Genomic DNA, 17,339 nt, shown 5'->3' on the forward strand with positions numbered 1-17,339 from the left:
TCGCGAAGCCGAAGCATGCACAAAGCCTGATACCAATGTGAGATGCAGCGGAAGTGTTTAAAGATTTAGCTCAAGGAACACTTACTTAACTTGAAAGAACTGAACTGAATTGAATGAAAAGAGAGACACACAAGCGAGAGAGAGAAAAGAGACGACACTGAATGTCGAGTCCCCAACCCTCAAGAGCCCCCTTGCTTTGTTGCCAGAGCAAGTACTTTCTTTATTCTTGCACAATGCTGGTACAATGATGCTAAATGATGAGATGCTAATGTGTACTTGATGCTATTGACGTGGGGTATTGCGGGTTCCGATGGTTTCTATGTCGACGACGATGATGTCAACGGCGAGGTACTGATGGAATCTATGTCGACAACGATGTACTTACTAATGGGGTATATGTCGTCGACGACGATGACGACCATGCGCCACTGAGGTAATGAGGGGTTCTGTGGGTCCTTATGCCGAGCCAGGGCACAAGGGGTGCTGTGTCGACGACAACGACGCCGCCACTACGGCTGAATGTTGGAATCTGCTAACGATGTCAATGGCCAAGGTCTGCAACCGCGACGAGGCTAGGGGCTGAAATCTGCTGGCGCTTCATAATTGACAACGGCGGCTGTCTTGGCTGAAAATGCTAATCATGCTGGCTGAAAACGCTGGTCTTCTGGCTGAAAATGCTGATGAGAAGAAGGCTGGAAACGCTAGCTGCTCTGGCCTGCAAGTACTGAGTTGTAGGCTCTCTTGCTATTGTAGAAGAAGCGCGCCTAAGGGCTGCTTTTATATTTGGCACATGCTGGGTCGAGCAAGCACACCGATGCCCTCACGACCAAGTAATAATAAGGCTGAAATTGACTTATTAAAAATAAGGTACTAAGAGGTGGTTCACGTAGCAAATTGCCTATGAGTTGAAATGCGGTACTGTGCAAGAGAGGGTATGCAACTATGACTGGCCTCGACATGCACGTCCTGCTAGAGGCTCACAAAGGTGCCAACAGTGTGATAGGGAACGGGCGGAACATAGCCCAAACGTTCCGAAACGGAATTCCGGACGAGTCCCGCTCCCGAAATGGAGTCGGGAACGGAACATTGGTCTAGAAAGAGGGATAACCGGAACAATGTTACGGAACACGGGAAAAACTAGGCATTTGTGGGGCAGATTTGGGGCTGTTTGGGGAGACATATCTGGGGCAGTTTGAGGGCAGCTTTGGGGTTGTTTGGGAGTTGATTTGGGACTAAGCTGAATGGAGGTAATTCATGCCTTTAGTTGACCGTTCTGGCCTTGTTCCCGTTCCCCCCCCCCCCCCCCCCCCCCCCCCCCCTCTTTCTATCCCGTTCCGGACCCTCCCGTTCCCGTTCCTGTTCCGGGTAACTTTGGGTGCTAGGCTAGGTCCTAAGCTAATGACTCATGTTAGACTGTAGCAGAAGCATGTCCATGTAGCGCAAGTGAAGTGCGCACGTGACATACACTCAAATATAATATAAACGTTGCAAGGGGCCCCTAGTTGAGAGGCCAATACATTTGGGAGCGGAACTCCGTCACTTCTTTTCTCATCTTAAGTGGGCCATGTCACCAATGTCACAAATCGCGATGATGTGGCATGACAAGTGGACACTTAAGGCCATTGGACAACATGCTGGACCAAAAATGAAAACAATGATGATGTGGCAGCCCTAGTCGTAAAGTGTGCTGTGATTTGCGGACTGGCACGTGGTTGCCGAATAGCTTCTACGTGAGCGTTTGGGTCGAGCTTTTGGGCCTTGTTTTTGGTACGTGAAAAGCAATTGGGGTGCCCAGTTTATGGGCTCCATGTAACCTATATAAGTGTGCCCAGGGGGTGGCTTTGGCAGATGAGCCTTGAAGTGATTGTAGAGCACACCTCCCGACAGATGTATTTTGTGATCATCAATCAAGCAAGAAATACTGAAAGGGGCACCAAGCGTTGGGGCTAGTGCATCTGGAGGTGAACCTTTTTGTTGTGGGTGTCTTTCATATGTTGCTATTGATTTCTCACTTGGGTGTCCAAGCTTGTTATAGTGGTATCAGAGCTCAGACGATTCTTCTTGCATAGAGGATTTGATCCGATTTTTTGTAGCACACATGGGTTGCGACACTGAATCCGATAGAGAGCAACACATCAGACCCACAACAGTTTTGCGGGAGAATGAAGAGCACTCGAATCCTAGTGGGGAAACGGAGAGTCCAACGAGGGCAAGCCTTCTTTTGAGGAGTTGAGAGAGGACCATGGCAAGCCGTCAACAAAGGATCTTGACAAATGTGAATACAAGCGACGGCGGTAGGTGGACACTTGTGCTAGGTGCCTTATGTCACGTGCACGCTTTGTGCCACGTGGACATGCTTCCAGAGCCAATTCTATACCTATTCCTAGATAGGAGTGTCTAGAATCCTAGGAGGATTAGTATCGACAATTTTGTGAGTCTGTTAACAAGACCTGCATGTCCGGACGAGTCCATTAGATTAGGTTTTGACAAATGTTATTACACTCCGGTGGACATTTGACATGACGAGCATGTAGGTCTAGGTTAGAGGAACGTGTCGGTCCAGTCCGTTCGTCAAATGGGTAGCATTTTGCAGAACAGCAAGCTTGGCGCTTTGCTTCTTTTCGCGAGCCATCAGCCCGAAGAAGCCGTTCAGCCGAGCGTTTTCAATTTTCAGCCCATCTCCTCGCCGGGATTGTGGTGGATTTGCTAACGCTACGTCCTCGGCTGCAGCCCTGTATATCGGCAGCCCATCAAGCCTCTTCTCGGCCATTCCCTCGCCGCATCAAGTGCTCCCATGGCTGCCATCATCGGATTCATCATCATCTGCGTTTTCAGCCCTGCTTTGCGCGACAGGTCAGCTGCGTTTTCGCAGCCAGATCTCTGTTTTTGCAGCCAGCGTTTAGCCTCTCACATCGGGAGCGCAAATCAGCCCCAGATCTACCCATTGGTGGCCATCAACAACCCCTCATCGAGATGGATCCCAAGGTGCATCAAATCAGCCCCTGAGGTGCTTCATTTTAAAGAGTTATCGCGGCGACATTCCCCATTCGAGTCAGTAGAGTTTGCATTGAGGTATTGCATGTGTGTACATCCATTTATGCAATCAAAAGCAAACACCACATCGGCAACAGTGTGGGGGGCCGTTGAGAGGGATGGTTGGGACCCCATCGGGTCTCTCTCTCTCTCTCTCTCTCTCTCTCTCTGCCTCTCTCTCTCATTCTTTATGTAAAAGGAACCATCATTCGTGCTAAGTAGCACACATTCAAGCAAGGAAAGAAGTAAAGATTTGTGGAAGTGTAAAGTCTAGATCTTGTCACCATTTCAATTCCGCTGCACTTGGGATTGGTTTTAAAGCTTTGTGATTTTGGACTAATCTTTGAAATTTTTCTCTCTTTAGTGTTTGAGTGTGTGTTGTAGCGTTTTGCCCAAGGACGGTTCTCTCACTCAAGGAACTGCATGACTTGCCATTGTGCGTGGGACCGTGCACCTTGAGCATAGGAAATGTAAACACTATACCGGGGGTTATAGTTGTGCGCCCGCGAGAGGATAGTTGACTTGGTGTGCGCGCTCGACCACCTCGACATAAAGAAATTCTTGCATGGATATTTGTAGTCTTAACTTCTTCGACACGATAGATCGCATGATTGAAGATATGCATTGGAAATTGAAAGCATGATGATTTTGATTGTGAGTATTAGGATTTGTTAGCGGCCTATGACGACAAAGGAAGGCGCCATCCAAATCAGCCTTTTAGCTTTGGAATCTTGGCATTGTTTGAAGAACCGTCTCTCCTATTTGCTTCATCATTCCAGAAGAGGCACATCGGGTCTACATCTACATCTTCTTAGCAATCGATAGCCATCAGTTCGGAGCCAAAGGGTTCCAATTTGAGGCAAACACCGTGGGAGTTGGTAGGCATCGTGAGCCTACATTCGTAACCACATTCGTTGTAGAGACGAGGATCCATCTAAAGCTTTCATCACATGGCAATCTAGTCGAAGCTCCAAGAAGAGCCTTTATGTTTGAGGAGTTATTCGGCGTTTTCATGAGACATTGTACAGAGGACTTGCCATGGTTGTGGGCATTGCAAAGGACATATGCATCTTCATCTCCCATTCGGTGATGCTCTTGCCAATTTTCCCGCGTAGGGGTAGCATAGGCTCGTCGGTAACCTTCGTGTGCGTCATCGTTTGCATATCTAGCCATTCGCTCTATGAGCATCCATTCGGTTTGCAGTTTGCAGTTTGGTTCACACCATCCTAGTTTGGGCAGCTGAGGGTGGCCGGTAACCAACAAGGGCATTGTTGATCCAGGAGACAATCCATCGTTTGCGAGTAGATGCATCATCACCATCCTTGTCTTTTTGGACATTTTCACATCACCTTGGGGAGCCTCTCTCAAAAGTAGCCGTGGGGGACATCATCGAGAAGGCCATTTATTTGAGACCATCTTATGGATTGCCTGGAGTTCGGTACTCGTACCTTACCTCAAGCAGGAGGGAATGTCACGTGCACGTGGCTCTGTGTGCCACGTGGACATGCTTCATCGACTTCGAGCCAATTTTGTACCTATCCCTAGATAGGAGTGTATAGAATCGTAGGAGGATTAGTATTGGCAATTTTGTGAGCCTGTTCGTACGACGTGTATGTCAATTAGATTAGGTTTTCCAGTTTTGAACCCTTGCATAAATGGATTGTACAAGCATTTTGACAGATTTTATTAGACTCGGGTGGGCATCGGACATGATGAGCATGTAGGTCTAGGTTATAGGAACGTGTTGGTCTAGTCCGTTCGTCAAATGTGTCACAGAATGGCGAGTTATTGCTAGAAGACTCCCATGTGCACACATTTTCTCAACTTGGCACGCCTGATATTAGAAGCCCATTGCCCAGTGTTTTGCAACAGATTAGCCAGCGCTAGAGGATCAGCCCAGCATTTTGCAGAACAACAAGCTTGGCGTTTTTGCTTTTATTCGCGAGCCATCAGCCCGGAGCAGCCATTCAGCCCAACGATTTCAGTTTTCAGCCCATCTCCTCACCGGGATCGTGGTGGATCTGCTAGTGCTACATCCTCGGCTGCAGCCCGGTATTTCGGCAGCCCATTGAGCCTCTTCTCGGCCATTCCGTCGCCGCATCGAGTGCTCCCATGGCTGCCCATCATCGGCTCCATCACCATCTGTTTTTTCAGCCCTACCTTGCATGACGGGTCGGCTGCGTTTTTGCAGGCAGCCTTTAGCCCTTCATTGCTCTCACGTCAAGAGCGCAAATTGGCCCCGAATCGACCCCTTGGTGGCCATTAGCAACCCCTCATTGAGACAGATCCAAAGGTGCATCAAATCAGTCCCCCCGGAGGTGCTTCATCTTGACGACTGCAGCGACATTCCCATTCGAGTGAGTAGAGTTTGCATTGAGGTATTGCATGTGTGTTCATCCATTTACGCAATCAAAAGCAAATACCACATCCGCAACGATGTGGGGGCCCTTTAGAGGGTTGGTTGGGACCTCATTGGGTCTCTCTACATATGTCATTGCACAATGTACTATGAGATTCGGGGCCGTTTCCACTTCTTATTTAGAGAGGGTTTCGGTACTTTCTCTAGTGTCATGAGTTATGAGGATCAGAGATGTCTTGGGCTATATCTACTTGAGTTACACAGATATAGAGATACTTTACTGGGGAGAGCTAGAGAGAGAGTCCTAGAGACGGATTACAGATTTCTTTTCACTAGATATGGGACAGCCAGAGGAGTTGCCATCACTGTAGAGCTCGACCCACACTCATTCGACCACTGCCGGCACTCTCATCGACCGAGCACTGGAGTTACAAAAATCCAGATGGCCACGATTGAGAAGAGGGGCTACACAACATTGACGGAGACCACAACAGAGGATTCGAGCCATACTCTCTCGACATCCAGAGTGCAGATGAGGATGGATTCTAGTAGTAGTACTATTTTTGTTCTAGTCTTTTTGTACCCAGACATGGTATCAGATTCACAATTTTGTAACAGTTTGGTCTCATAGGTCATTTTGGCCTTTTGAAGATGTTAATATAACATTTCATTTCATTTCATCTCTCTCTCTCTCTCTCTCTCTCTCTCTCTCTGTGCACATCTCTACCTCTCTCTCAACACACATTCAAGCAAGGAAAGAAGTAAAGATTTGTGGGAGTGTAAAGTCTAGATCTTGTCACCATTTCGATTGCGCTGCTCCTGACACCTTGTCAAATATGCCAAGGATCCGAACTGCGTGGAGTATTTGAAGGGTCACCTGATTGTTGAGGTTTCCGATAGATGGCAGAAGGTCGTCCACACTCTGATCAAGTTTGCCATGAAGAGCATGGTCAAGCCAAGTGTAGAGAAACAGAAGCTTTATTCACGAGAGGAGTTTGATGAAGCTTTTGAGAAGAGATTCAGTAAGGTAAGTTGATGAAAGCTAAAAAGGACTCTCGGAAGGACAGCAAGTCAAATGGTCATGCTGGCTATTTGGGTAGAGATTTATGCTCGAGGAGGCAAGCGGATCAAAGAAGCGTGTTTGCTTTGAGGAGGACCCCAATCCTTCTTCCTCTTTTGCCAATTCTTGTTCTAGTTCCAACAAGGATGAGAACAGAGGGAAGAAGCAAAGAAAGAATAAGAAAAGAAAATTAAAGAAACGCAAGTCTAGAAAGCATAGAAAGCAATGTAGCAGCTCGAAGGAGGAAACTTCTTTCCTTTCTGATAGTTCAAATTGTGATATCCACACTTTTGGTACACTTTATGGTAGCAAGGAGTATCACTTGTTATGAGCTACGCGATACGACTGTGGGCTACCTAAAGAGATACGAGATTATTGTCTGCAACAGAAGTCCGAGTCCATGCAACAACTAATGGGACATGCCAAACAAGGGCTTGCAATGCACGGGGGCACTCTTACGTACCCTACAAACAAGCTTGTAGCAATTCGGACTCGGCAAGAATCGAACAACGGTAACAAGAGGAAGGGAAAGCAACAAAAAAACAGGCCCTCAATTGTCAGCATAGCAACACGCCGAATACTACAAAGAGGGTAAATGTTATGGATGCGAGGAACAAGGGCACATGCTTGCCAGATGCCTCAATAAAGCGTCTAAAGATCAATCAGAGGACAAGCCAGAGAGTTCCAAAGCAGTTGAGGCGCGAACAAAGAAAGGAAAGACAAAAGCATGAGGCCAGGAGAGGCCGTTGTATAGGCCTTTGGGGGAGCACCTTGAGGCATTGTTCAGCAGCCCAATAGGGTGCCCTTGTGGCTAGCCCTTCACCATGCGTAGCTGGCCTATAGGAGACCAGATTTGCTAGCGTTTTCAACGGGTCCAGCCTAGCGTTTTTGGTAGGCAATAGGGTAGCGTTCTTGGCATGCGATATCGGCAACATGCGGGCATTGGCAAGGAATCCAGCCTTGCATTTCCTCCTCAGGACACCCTGTGTGTTCGATCTCAGGCTTAGGCGGAGCATCTCCACAATGGTGTGGGGATAGGAGAGCAGAGATATTCAGCTGTAAGGAGGTCGGGCACGTGCCAACGGGAAAGAACATACTAAAAAACGTTTAAGTACTCCAAATAACAATTGAATTGAAAGAGAGTGCACGACACATGAGACAGGAAGTGGCGGAGTTCCACCCCAATAGAGCACCGGCCCCAAACCTTGGTGGCCCTTTCGGTATTTGTTTATATTGCTTCAATTCAGTACAAGCCGTTACTCTGTTTTGTGCACCTCCACGCGGAAGCGTGCTAGAGACTGAGCCCATGGCACATATTGAAAGGCCTCGGGCCTTCCGAAAGCAGTACATGAAAAGCATCATCAGGTCTCTAAAAAGTAGCCAACGCTAATCATGGAAATCCGTACAGTTGCCACATCATCAATGTAACAAGTAGTAATCCATATAGTATGCCACGTCAGCATTGCCAGTGTAATTTTTGGGTTGTCTGTACAATAGTGCCACGTCATCAGTTGTTCGCAAGAGATTGTATGTGTGTGTGTGTGGGGTTATGCTTTATTTTAATTCCTTTAGGTCTTCTGGGCCCCATCGGACGGGGTCCTATAAGTTGATGGGACCTCTTCTTTAAAAATAGGCCACTTGTCATGGGTGGGGCACCACGTCCCAACGGAAAAGAACAGATTGAACAACTTTAAGAACTTCAATTAATAACTAAATTGAAAGAGATGCACGACACGAGTTGAGGAGTGGCGGAGCTCCACCCCAAGAGAGCACTGGCTCCAAACTCTGGTGCCCCTTTCGGTATTTCTTTATTATTGCCGATTGACAAAGTACAACAGCAGGGGAGCACCTCCTCTGCAATTTGCACGCTGAAGAGTGCCAGAGAGGGCCCCCAAGGCTCATGTTTAAAGGCCCAAAGCCTAAAAGCATCAAATATGAAAAGTGCTAGGAATTCTGGTTATTTGCCGGAGTTGCTTTTGTATCTCGAGCTTTCTTTCATAAGTTTGTAGCCAACCGCGGCATGGTCCATAAGCTCTTGCATGGTTGATACTTGCTTGGATAGACAATACTCTTGTAATGGTGATGGAAGTCGAATAGTGTTTCGCTTGCACTCGTCCTCCAAGGGAACCAGCTTGAAGAAAGACACCGGAAGGTGGACGTCGAGAATTCTTTGGTTATAGACTTCCATGGTATTCGTGGCAAGCATTTTCAAGTTGCCCTATTTTGACAAATTCAGGACTTCAAATAGAGAACTCATATAACTGCGTGCAAAGATTGTCTTGAAAGCTTGCCATGTCCTTGCAGCATGCGGTTGTGTCGCGATTAAACTCCACCATTACATAGCATTATCCTTAAGAAATGCGTTGCTCGAGAAATCTTGGATTCTTCCGTATAGTTCCCCAAGGCATCGATATTGTTGAATTGTTGGAGGAACTGCAACGCTTTCTTCCGATCTTTTACCCCAGAAAAGGTGGAAAATTTTATTGTTGTGTCGCCATCTTTTAAATCCTTTGGCTGGCTAGGTGCGTAGCCTGGGTACGGATAATAAGGATACCCATATGGGCTCCAACCATTGTATCCTGGTGGTGGTGGTGGTGGCAACATCGGTGGCAGAGGCGGTTGCACTAGATCAAGGTGCACCATATTCCTGAAGACTCCCCCAATCAGAACAAACGACTGAGAAGCTCTCGTACTTTCTGGTGCCGAAGTAGGAGGTACCACCAGGGGCATCAGAGGGCGTAACATGTAGATAAAAAACTATTGGAAACCTTGCAGCATCTGGAGATTCTGCTGAGAATGCCGTGAAAGTATGTCGCAGAGCTGTTGAGAAGAAACTGCAGGTACTTTGCCGAATCCTTAAACCCATGGTGCTTTGTCTGTTCTTGGTAGGATGGTATGCTTTGAGAAATACCCACGACTGGAGTTCTGATACCACTGTAGCGGGACGGCACCATGTGCAAACAAAAAAGAATAGACTGAACACCTTTAAGCACTTCAAATAACAATTGTACTAAAAAAGATGCACGACACATGAGACTGGGAGCTACGGAGCTCCACCTCAAGAGTGCCGTGGCACCCCTTTTGGTATTTCTTTATGCTGCTTGAACTCGGTACAACAGCGGCGTCACATATTTGCACCTTCACGCAGATGCATGCCAGATAGCCACATATTTAAAGGCCCTTGGCCCGAAAAGCTCTTTACATGAAAAGCTACAAGCCTATAAGCGTCAGCCAGTGCTCAGCCAGCAATAGCGCAAAATGCAAAAATCCTTACTTTGGCCACGTCAGTAACTGCAACGCAAATCACAGACTTCCCTATAGCCTACCACGTGGCATGTCAATGCGATATGTCCTTACAGGGCTTGCCACATCAGCATTGTGCTATGCAATGTCTTTATGTGTGTCTGGGTCCTGCTTTATTTATTATGGGCCGCATCGGATGGGGTACCCATAACTTGGTGGAACTTTAAAAGTTTGGCCCCTATCGGCGGCGAGGAATTGTAAGTGGGTAGGCACTTTTGCTGCTGCTTTTGCTTCGAGGGTTTAAGCCCCTTGGTCGAGATCTGCAAGTTGGCTATGGTCTTCAGTGGCTTGACACGTCAACAATTTGTGACATGATCACAATTCAGATAGCTACATTTCACCACCTGATAAGAGTATCTTTATCCTTAGATATATCAGGTAGTCTGATTTGGTTTTTTTCCCATGATCTTAGTGTATATCTAGTGTATATGTTTGAGAGTTTTTTCCATATTTCTTGTATGTGGACTTGTGGTCGATTTTATGTAATGCAAAGAATCAAAGCCCTACTTTTATTGCCAAAAAAACAAACTTGTTACATGTTTTGTCTTGACTCTCATGTGTGTATGCTTGAGTATGTGTTGAAAAGATGACAATTGCAGATTTTCATTTGTTCTCTTCACGAGTCACATGAATATCATAGTAACGAGATTTAGTAGATCAAGACATCCATGAAAGATTAGTGCGGTTTGGATGTGATTGATAAATAAGCTAGAATGATCATAATTTGTATCTGAGATCTTGATGGGCATAATGATGTGAATGTGATGTTGACTGTTTAGTGACCAGTGTCTTTGTGCAAGTGCTAGATGTGTGCAATTTGCTGCATGTGTGCATAGAGTTAGTGTCTATTGAGCTAGTTTCGGTCCTCTGCTTGTCTTGTTGGCATAATTGAGGGTGACTACTCTTCTTTCAAGAGGGGGGGGTGTATGTCTCAAACTGTGATGATGTGGCATGGCAACTGGACATTTAAGGACAAGGTGTCGGACCAAAAATTATAACGTTGATGACGGGGTAACCAAAAACTTACTTAGAGCTATAGTAAAAGAGTCCACACTCATTGATAAATTTACACTAGACAAAAGTATGTATGCAAAACTCAGACTGAGTTTCAATCGGCATTTTTTGGGGGACTGAAAACATTGACTTCCAACATTTTGCTGCACATTGAAGCTTGCCATGGTCATATATGATATCAAGCCTTGTGTTGGGTTTTCCAATATCTCTTTTGGGTTATAACTCTAGTCAAGACAAAGCCCAAGCCATCTTCTTTGCAAAAATTAGATTAGATTGAGAACGGATGGCAGATATGTTTATTGTTGCAAACATTGCACCCACTTATGCTGCCCGATCTCATCCTCTTGGAACATGTCACATAGGCTTTGTCCTTCAAGGCTTCCTTGGTTAGGGTGTTCATCTGACGGTCTTATCACATGTGTTCAAGGGGTATCCAGAAAACCCGTACAGGTTTCTGTTATGAGCTTTTTCTTAAAACACTTACTAGTTTTTCCCCACAAGGCAATAAAAGATCCTGTCATGGTGCCTATATTGCTCGATTGATCTCTCCCTTTTAGAGTTGCAATAGCGACTTTTCTCTTTGTCTCCTACTTGCTTATTTTTTGCTTCTCTTCCTCCTTTATCCCATCTGTGCCTCTCTTCAGTTTTGCAGATTTACCCTCTCAAGAGGGGAAGTTTCACAGTTGATTGTTTGTAAGAAAACACACCATTTGGCACTAATGATGGTAGTGGGGATGTAGTAGTAGTTAGTCAATACCACACATGATGGATTCAAGGTTCATGTCCTGGTATTTGGCCATTATAATTTATGACGCAGCTGATGGTCCTATTGTATTGTGATGATACCATGAGTCTTGACTTGCACTTCCCTTTATATGTGAAGCTGGGCTTTCTGTGGAATTATCTAGGCATACATACCTATTATGAAAATGTAACGTTAAAATGTTTTCAATGTGATCTGTGCTTGTGTAATTATGGTTTTTATTTCTTTAACTGATCACCTTCTCAACTAAATTGTCAATCTCTTGATGTTGAGAAATCCGTAGGTGCCTTGTTCGTTGTGTGATTTGTACGAAGGTTTGAGTCTCCTATTTAGTTTTCTAACTTGAAATACATATTGGAACTACAGGTGTGCCAAAATTACGAGTTTTTCACACACAAGAAAAACGGTCGTACAAACAAATTCAATACATTATTAACCACTTATGAAGTCATACTGAAGGACAAAGTAATTCTTTCAAAGCTAAAGTGGATCTACTTGATGGTTGATGAGGCTCATCGACTGAAAAATAGTGAAGCATCTCTATACACAACACTCTCGGTATGGATATGAGCTTAGTAGCTTTTGGTATCCCTTCTTGGTTCCTTCCAAAATCATGTATTCTTTTTTGGCGGTAGGAGTTTAGTACGAAGAATAAACTCCTCATTACAGGAACCCCTCTACAAAACAGCGTTGAGGAGCTTTGGTCAGTAAACTTATTGATATTTTCAGCTAGACACCTCAAATCTCTGTGATGCTGATTACAATCCAATATTTCAGGGCTCTCCTGCATTTTCTTGATGGCGAAAAGTTTAGAAGCAAGGAGGAGTTTGTGGAGAAATACAAGAACTTGAATTCCTTCAATGAAGTGGAGGTTTTTTTTTGATACTCTGTAGACTCGTAACAGTATGTAAGAAGTTGAATGAGATAACTTATGTCCTTTACTTTGGCAGCTTGCAAATCTACACATGGAACTCCGACCCCATCTTCTGCGAAGAGTTATCAAGGATGTAGAGAAATCCTTGCCACCAAAGATAGAACGTATTTTACGAGTGGGAATGTCACCTCTTCAGAAACAGTAAGGATACTTCTCTCGTCTATGAGTTCAATTGCTTTGTGCATTTCTTGTTTTGAACTGTCAAAAAGCTAAGTAGTGTGTACGTTTGAAGGTATTACAAGTGGATCTTAGAAAGAAACTTTCAGGATTTGAACAAAGGAGTTCGTGGCAATCAGGTATTGAAACGTTGAGGTTGCAAGACTTTTGCGCTTTATTTTAGAATCCACAACTACAGTTGACATTACTGGAAGCTATTTACTGGTTATGAATCTTGTGTCTTCTGCTGAAGAAGCTAAAAGCTGCGGGATTTTGAGAAGTTTCTGAGAAACTTTTCATGCAATTGCATTTGTGTTTGCATCTGAAGCATGTGGTAGTTTGATGTTCTGATAATAGTGAGAGGTTTTCGATTCTGATAATACTGAGAGGTTTCGAGTGCATGACTGCCTTTAATGACTTGATGGTGTTCAAGAGTTACAGCTGTTAACTAATGTTGAGATATGTATATAGTTTGATACAGTAGTTAGATTGTGGCTATGTGCTTGAAGACCTGACTTTGCTTGCATTTGACCTAGTGGCGAGCTCTCAAGGGCCTTTAAAAGCATTGCAAACAGCTCATAAGTGCACTACTTTCATTACTGCTTATTGAAGGTTACTTTTCCCTGCTTAGAACCAATTTCTCTCATTGAAGGCTACTTTCCCTCCCTCCGACCAATTTTCCGTTTGCAATTCCTGTGCTTACTAGTGGCTTAAGCTTCTCTCATGCTACTTCCTTTGCTCACCAAGGGTGAAAGTTCTACTTAGGATTTGTAAACCATGATGTTTGCAACCAAGGGCTTTATCTAACAGTTGCAAGCTATGTGGAGACAGTTGATGTTAATCAAACTAGGGCATGGGTATGTGGAATCTTTGTCAGAAAGAGAATGTAAATGTGCTTTTGTAAATGTTTGTGCTTTGGCATTGCTTTTTATGCTCACAATGATGGTATGTAATTCTTTAGACAGGAAACAGTCAAAGTTCAATTATTCTTACTGCACAGGATGACAAGTTGATTTCTAGAATAGTATCTTTAATGGGCTTGGGTTGTTTTTGCCTTCTCTATATATTGTGACTGTGCTTGAATAAGCATGAGGTCTGGTATACAATAGCCAGGTATTCAACTAGTATCATACTTACGTAAGAGTTCATAAACTTTTGGAAACAAAAGGAATGAGTTTTGCACCCTAATAAAATGTAAATATAAACGTACATATATGAGGATAAATGCTATGACTACTCTGAAATTCAGCCTTGAATTAAGGCTTCAATCACGGGAAAAACCAAACACTCAAGCACACATTGCAGCGAAGTACCCAGTAGCTTCAGTGGAAAGATACAGCTATACATTCATGTTTGTACTTACTACCTATTGTATAGGAGCAGAACAAGCTGATGCGAACTTAGAGCTTCAGAAAAAAGGGTTTAGAACTGGGGTTGAAAAAGGAAACGGGTTTCGTAAAACGTGTTTCTCCGCAACAGTTGCACCGTATTTGCTATATGAAAGGTTTTTATAAGTTATGAGTTTTACTGGCAGTTTTCTCTCTTGTGTACTGTTGTTGGGTTGAAGAAATGCTAAGTTTTACTTGCAGGTTTCTCTCTTGAATATTGTTGTTGAGTTGAAGAAATGCTGCAACCATCCTTTCCTTTTTGAAAGTGCTGATCATGGTTATGGAGGTGATGCATCAATGAATGACAATAGCAAGGTCCAGCGCTTGGTGCTGAGTAGTGGCAAGCTAGTGATATTGGACAAGTTATTGTTAAGACTCCGTGAGACTGGACATCGAGTTCTCATTTTCTCTCAGGTACAATTTTTTATATGATTCAATACTTCCTTTCTCTTGTCTGCTTTCTATCCATTCATACGCTTCTCACACTAACAGCGGTGTTGCAGATGGTTAAAATGCTGGACATTCTTGCCGACTACTTGAGCTTAAGAGGCTTCCAATTTCAACGTCTAGATGGAAGCACACGGGCTGATTTACGACACCAAGCCATGGAGCATTTCAATGCACCAGGAAGTGACGACTTTTGCTTTCTCCTTTCTACGCGTGCTGGTGGGCTGGGGATTAACTTAGCAACTGCTGACACAGTAATCATTTTTGATTCTGACTGGAATCCTCAAAATGATCTGCAGGTAATGACGCGGTAGTTCATCGGAGCATGGGAGGATCTGTTTGAATAAGTGCTTTTGTGTTAGTTATCATTGTTTTATAGTCCGATTCTGTCTAACAAAAGGACATAAGGTTTATGTCTTTAATGTCTAGCCTTTGCTTCCATCGTCTACAAGGGAACTTGTTCCTATCAATTTCATGTTCCTCATGTGTACTTGCATGGGACTGGTTTTCTTGTTTGCAAGTTTCCGTACTACAATCATTCGCTTGCTAAAGTCTTCTAAGAGAACGATATAGGTTAGAATTGTTTAAATTGTGAGAAAGATGGGGGACAAACAATAGGTGGGTTGCCTGATGTTTCTCTGGTCCATAGGCAATGAGTCGGGCTCATCGTATTGGGCAGCAAGAGGTGGTGAATATTTACCGATTTGTTATGAGCAAGAGTGTGGAGGAAGACATACTTGAGCGTGCTAAAAAGAAAATGGTAATGTCCTTATCTGAAAATGCTTCTATGGACATTTTACAAAGAGCACCACTGGAAAGCTCTTTATGTGATTGTGCAATAATCCTGATCAATGTGAGATTTATACCATGTTTCCAGGTTCTTGACCATTTGGTTATTCAGAAGCTAAATGCACAAGGCAGGCTAGAAAAGAAGGAGACTAAGAAAGGCACCTCTATGTTTGACAAGGTACAGCCTTTGGTTGCGCTTATTCCACAAATTGGTAATCCTTAGAAGCAGCAGGAGTGCAGTGTTTGAGAGCTGACACCTTAACTACTTATTTCTTTGGAGTGTCTTGCAAGAATGAACTTTACTTTCGGTTGTGCAGAACGAACTTGCCGCTATATTGAGATTTGGTGCTGAGGAGCTTTTTAAAGATGAGAAGACTGACGAGGAAGCCAAGACTTTAGAGAATCTGGACATTGATGAAATTTTGGCCAGAGCTGAAAAAGTGGAGACCAAGGCAGTTGATGAAAGTGAAGGAGGAAATGAGTTGCTTAGTGCTTTCAAGGCATATTTTACTCCTAATTCCCTTTAAAAATGTCATGTTGATTTTTTCTAGCTAGAGGCAACTCTCTCTCTCTCTCTCTCTCTCTCTCTCTCTCTCTCATCTGACCTTTCTTTCCTCACATTTTCAGCCATGACTTAGGCCTACACACTTTCTTCTCCTAGCCACATCGTGGGCTTTCCATTTTGACTCTCATCACCACGATCCTTGAGCATTGAGGATCACTTATCAACCCCACACATAGTACAGTACAATATCTTTGGTCCCATGGGTCATAGCTGACCTCCGAGGACGATAATACTCTCTCTCTCTCTCTCTCTCTCTCTCCCTCTCTCCCTCTCCCCCCCCGCAGTATTTATATTCTGTTATCCTAGTTTAATTTATTTTGTTAATCTGACTTTGTACCAGATACACCGCATTGTAACTTTCTGGTCTCATAGGTCACTTTGGTCTTTTGAAGGCGTTAATATAACATTTCATTTCATTTCATTCTCTCTCTCTCTCTCTCTCTCTCTCTCTCTCTCTCTCTCTCTGTGTGTGTGTGTGTGTGTGTGTGAAAAAAGTGGGTTGTTAACCCATAAAATCGACCATAGGTCCATATACAAGAGACATGGGAAAAACGTTGAAAGATATACAATGAGAGCATGGGGAAAAACCCAAAACAAACCACATGATACATCTAGGGATAAAGATACTCTAGTCAGGAAGTGAAATGTAGCTATCTGGTTGGTGATAAGCCTAAAAAAATCTGCTTGCAGCTTTGTCCACCTCAGGCCATGTAGCGAAAACTACAATGGTGAGTCCCAAGTGCCAAAGTTAGTGACGTGGCAAGGCCCCATGGAGGTTAGAGATATTAAAAGATCCTAACTGATGGACAACTGAGCCGAAGATAAAAAACTTTTGCAATCCCTTGTTGATGTGGCAGTTGTACAAACGCTCGGAATTTGTAGAAGGCCATATGGTTGGCCGCAAGTCGCAGAAACATTCCCAAGGGCGCTGCTTTTCATGCGCGAGCTTTTGGGAGCCAAATCTTTTCCTACCTGATTCGTTTGGGCCAAGGGCCTTTGAATATGAGCCTTGGGGGCTTCTTTGGCATTCACATGTTTGCGGAAGCACATTTCAAATCCCCCGGCAATTTTACCTTTCTGAAGCAATATAAACCGAAAGGGGCGTCAGGGTTTTGGGACTAGTGTTGTGGGGGTGGAACTTTGCCATTTCATGTCTACAATGTGGACGACCCCCCCCCCCCCCCCCCCCCCCCCCCCCACTTTCAAATTGGAGATAGAGGCGCTTACCAGATCAGTCTCCTTTATTCACAGCTTATGGGATACTACCAGCGAACCAGAGATAGATATGTCAGATTGGCCCTTGAGTCCTGATAGTTAGCTTTACAGGGGGACACTTCTTGGTGGTATACACAGATGTCATCATGGTTCCAGACACATGGCTTTGGCATGGACAGCTTATCCCCCTTCCAATACTCCCTCGATGCACCATCGTTGTCTCTTACTGAAACCGGCCTGTTCAATCCAAAAAGGGCGGTAGACTTTACTTTAAACCTTGATTTAGCTTTCACCCATTATTAGTCGTCTATTT

The 17,339-nt window shown here is 44.4% G+C and overlaps 1 protein-coding gene across 1 annotated transcript in view; it reads left to right on the top strand.

Annotated features, from left to right (window-relative positions):
- The window catches only part of LOC147427037 (protein CHROMATIN REMODELING 5-like), a 78,616-nt gene that overhangs the window by 42,444 nt on the left and 18,833 nt on the right, over positions 1–17,339 (top strand). Inside the window, exons 14-23 of the mRNA XM_086498823.1 lie at positions 11,899–12,090; positions 12,168–12,235; positions 12,310–12,403; positions 12,483–12,607; positions 12,699–12,762; positions 14,212–14,424; positions 14,514–14,756; positions 15,107–15,217; positions 15,335–15,424; positions 15,564–15,746. Of these exons, the coding sequence (XP_086354949.1) occupies positions 11,899–12,090; positions 12,168–12,235; positions 12,310–12,403; positions 12,483–12,607; positions 12,699–12,762; positions 14,212–14,424; positions 14,514–14,756; positions 15,107–15,217; positions 15,335–15,424; positions 15,564–15,746 (1,383 nt within the window). The remainder of the gene's footprint in view (positions 1–11,898; positions 12,091–12,167; positions 12,236–12,309; positions 12,404–12,482; positions 12,608–12,698; positions 12,763–14,211; positions 14,425–14,513; positions 14,757–15,106; positions 15,218–15,334; positions 15,425–15,563; positions 15,747–17,339) is intronic.

The sequence above is a fragment of the Adiantum capillus-veneris genome, chromosome 24 (genome assembly GCF_014529385.1).
Source record: "Adiantum capillus-veneris isolate H3 chromosome 24, ASM1452938v2, whole genome shotgun sequence".
NCBI lineage: Eukaryota > Viridiplantae > Streptophyta > Polypodiopsida > Polypodiales > Pteridaceae > Adiantum > Adiantum capillus-veneris.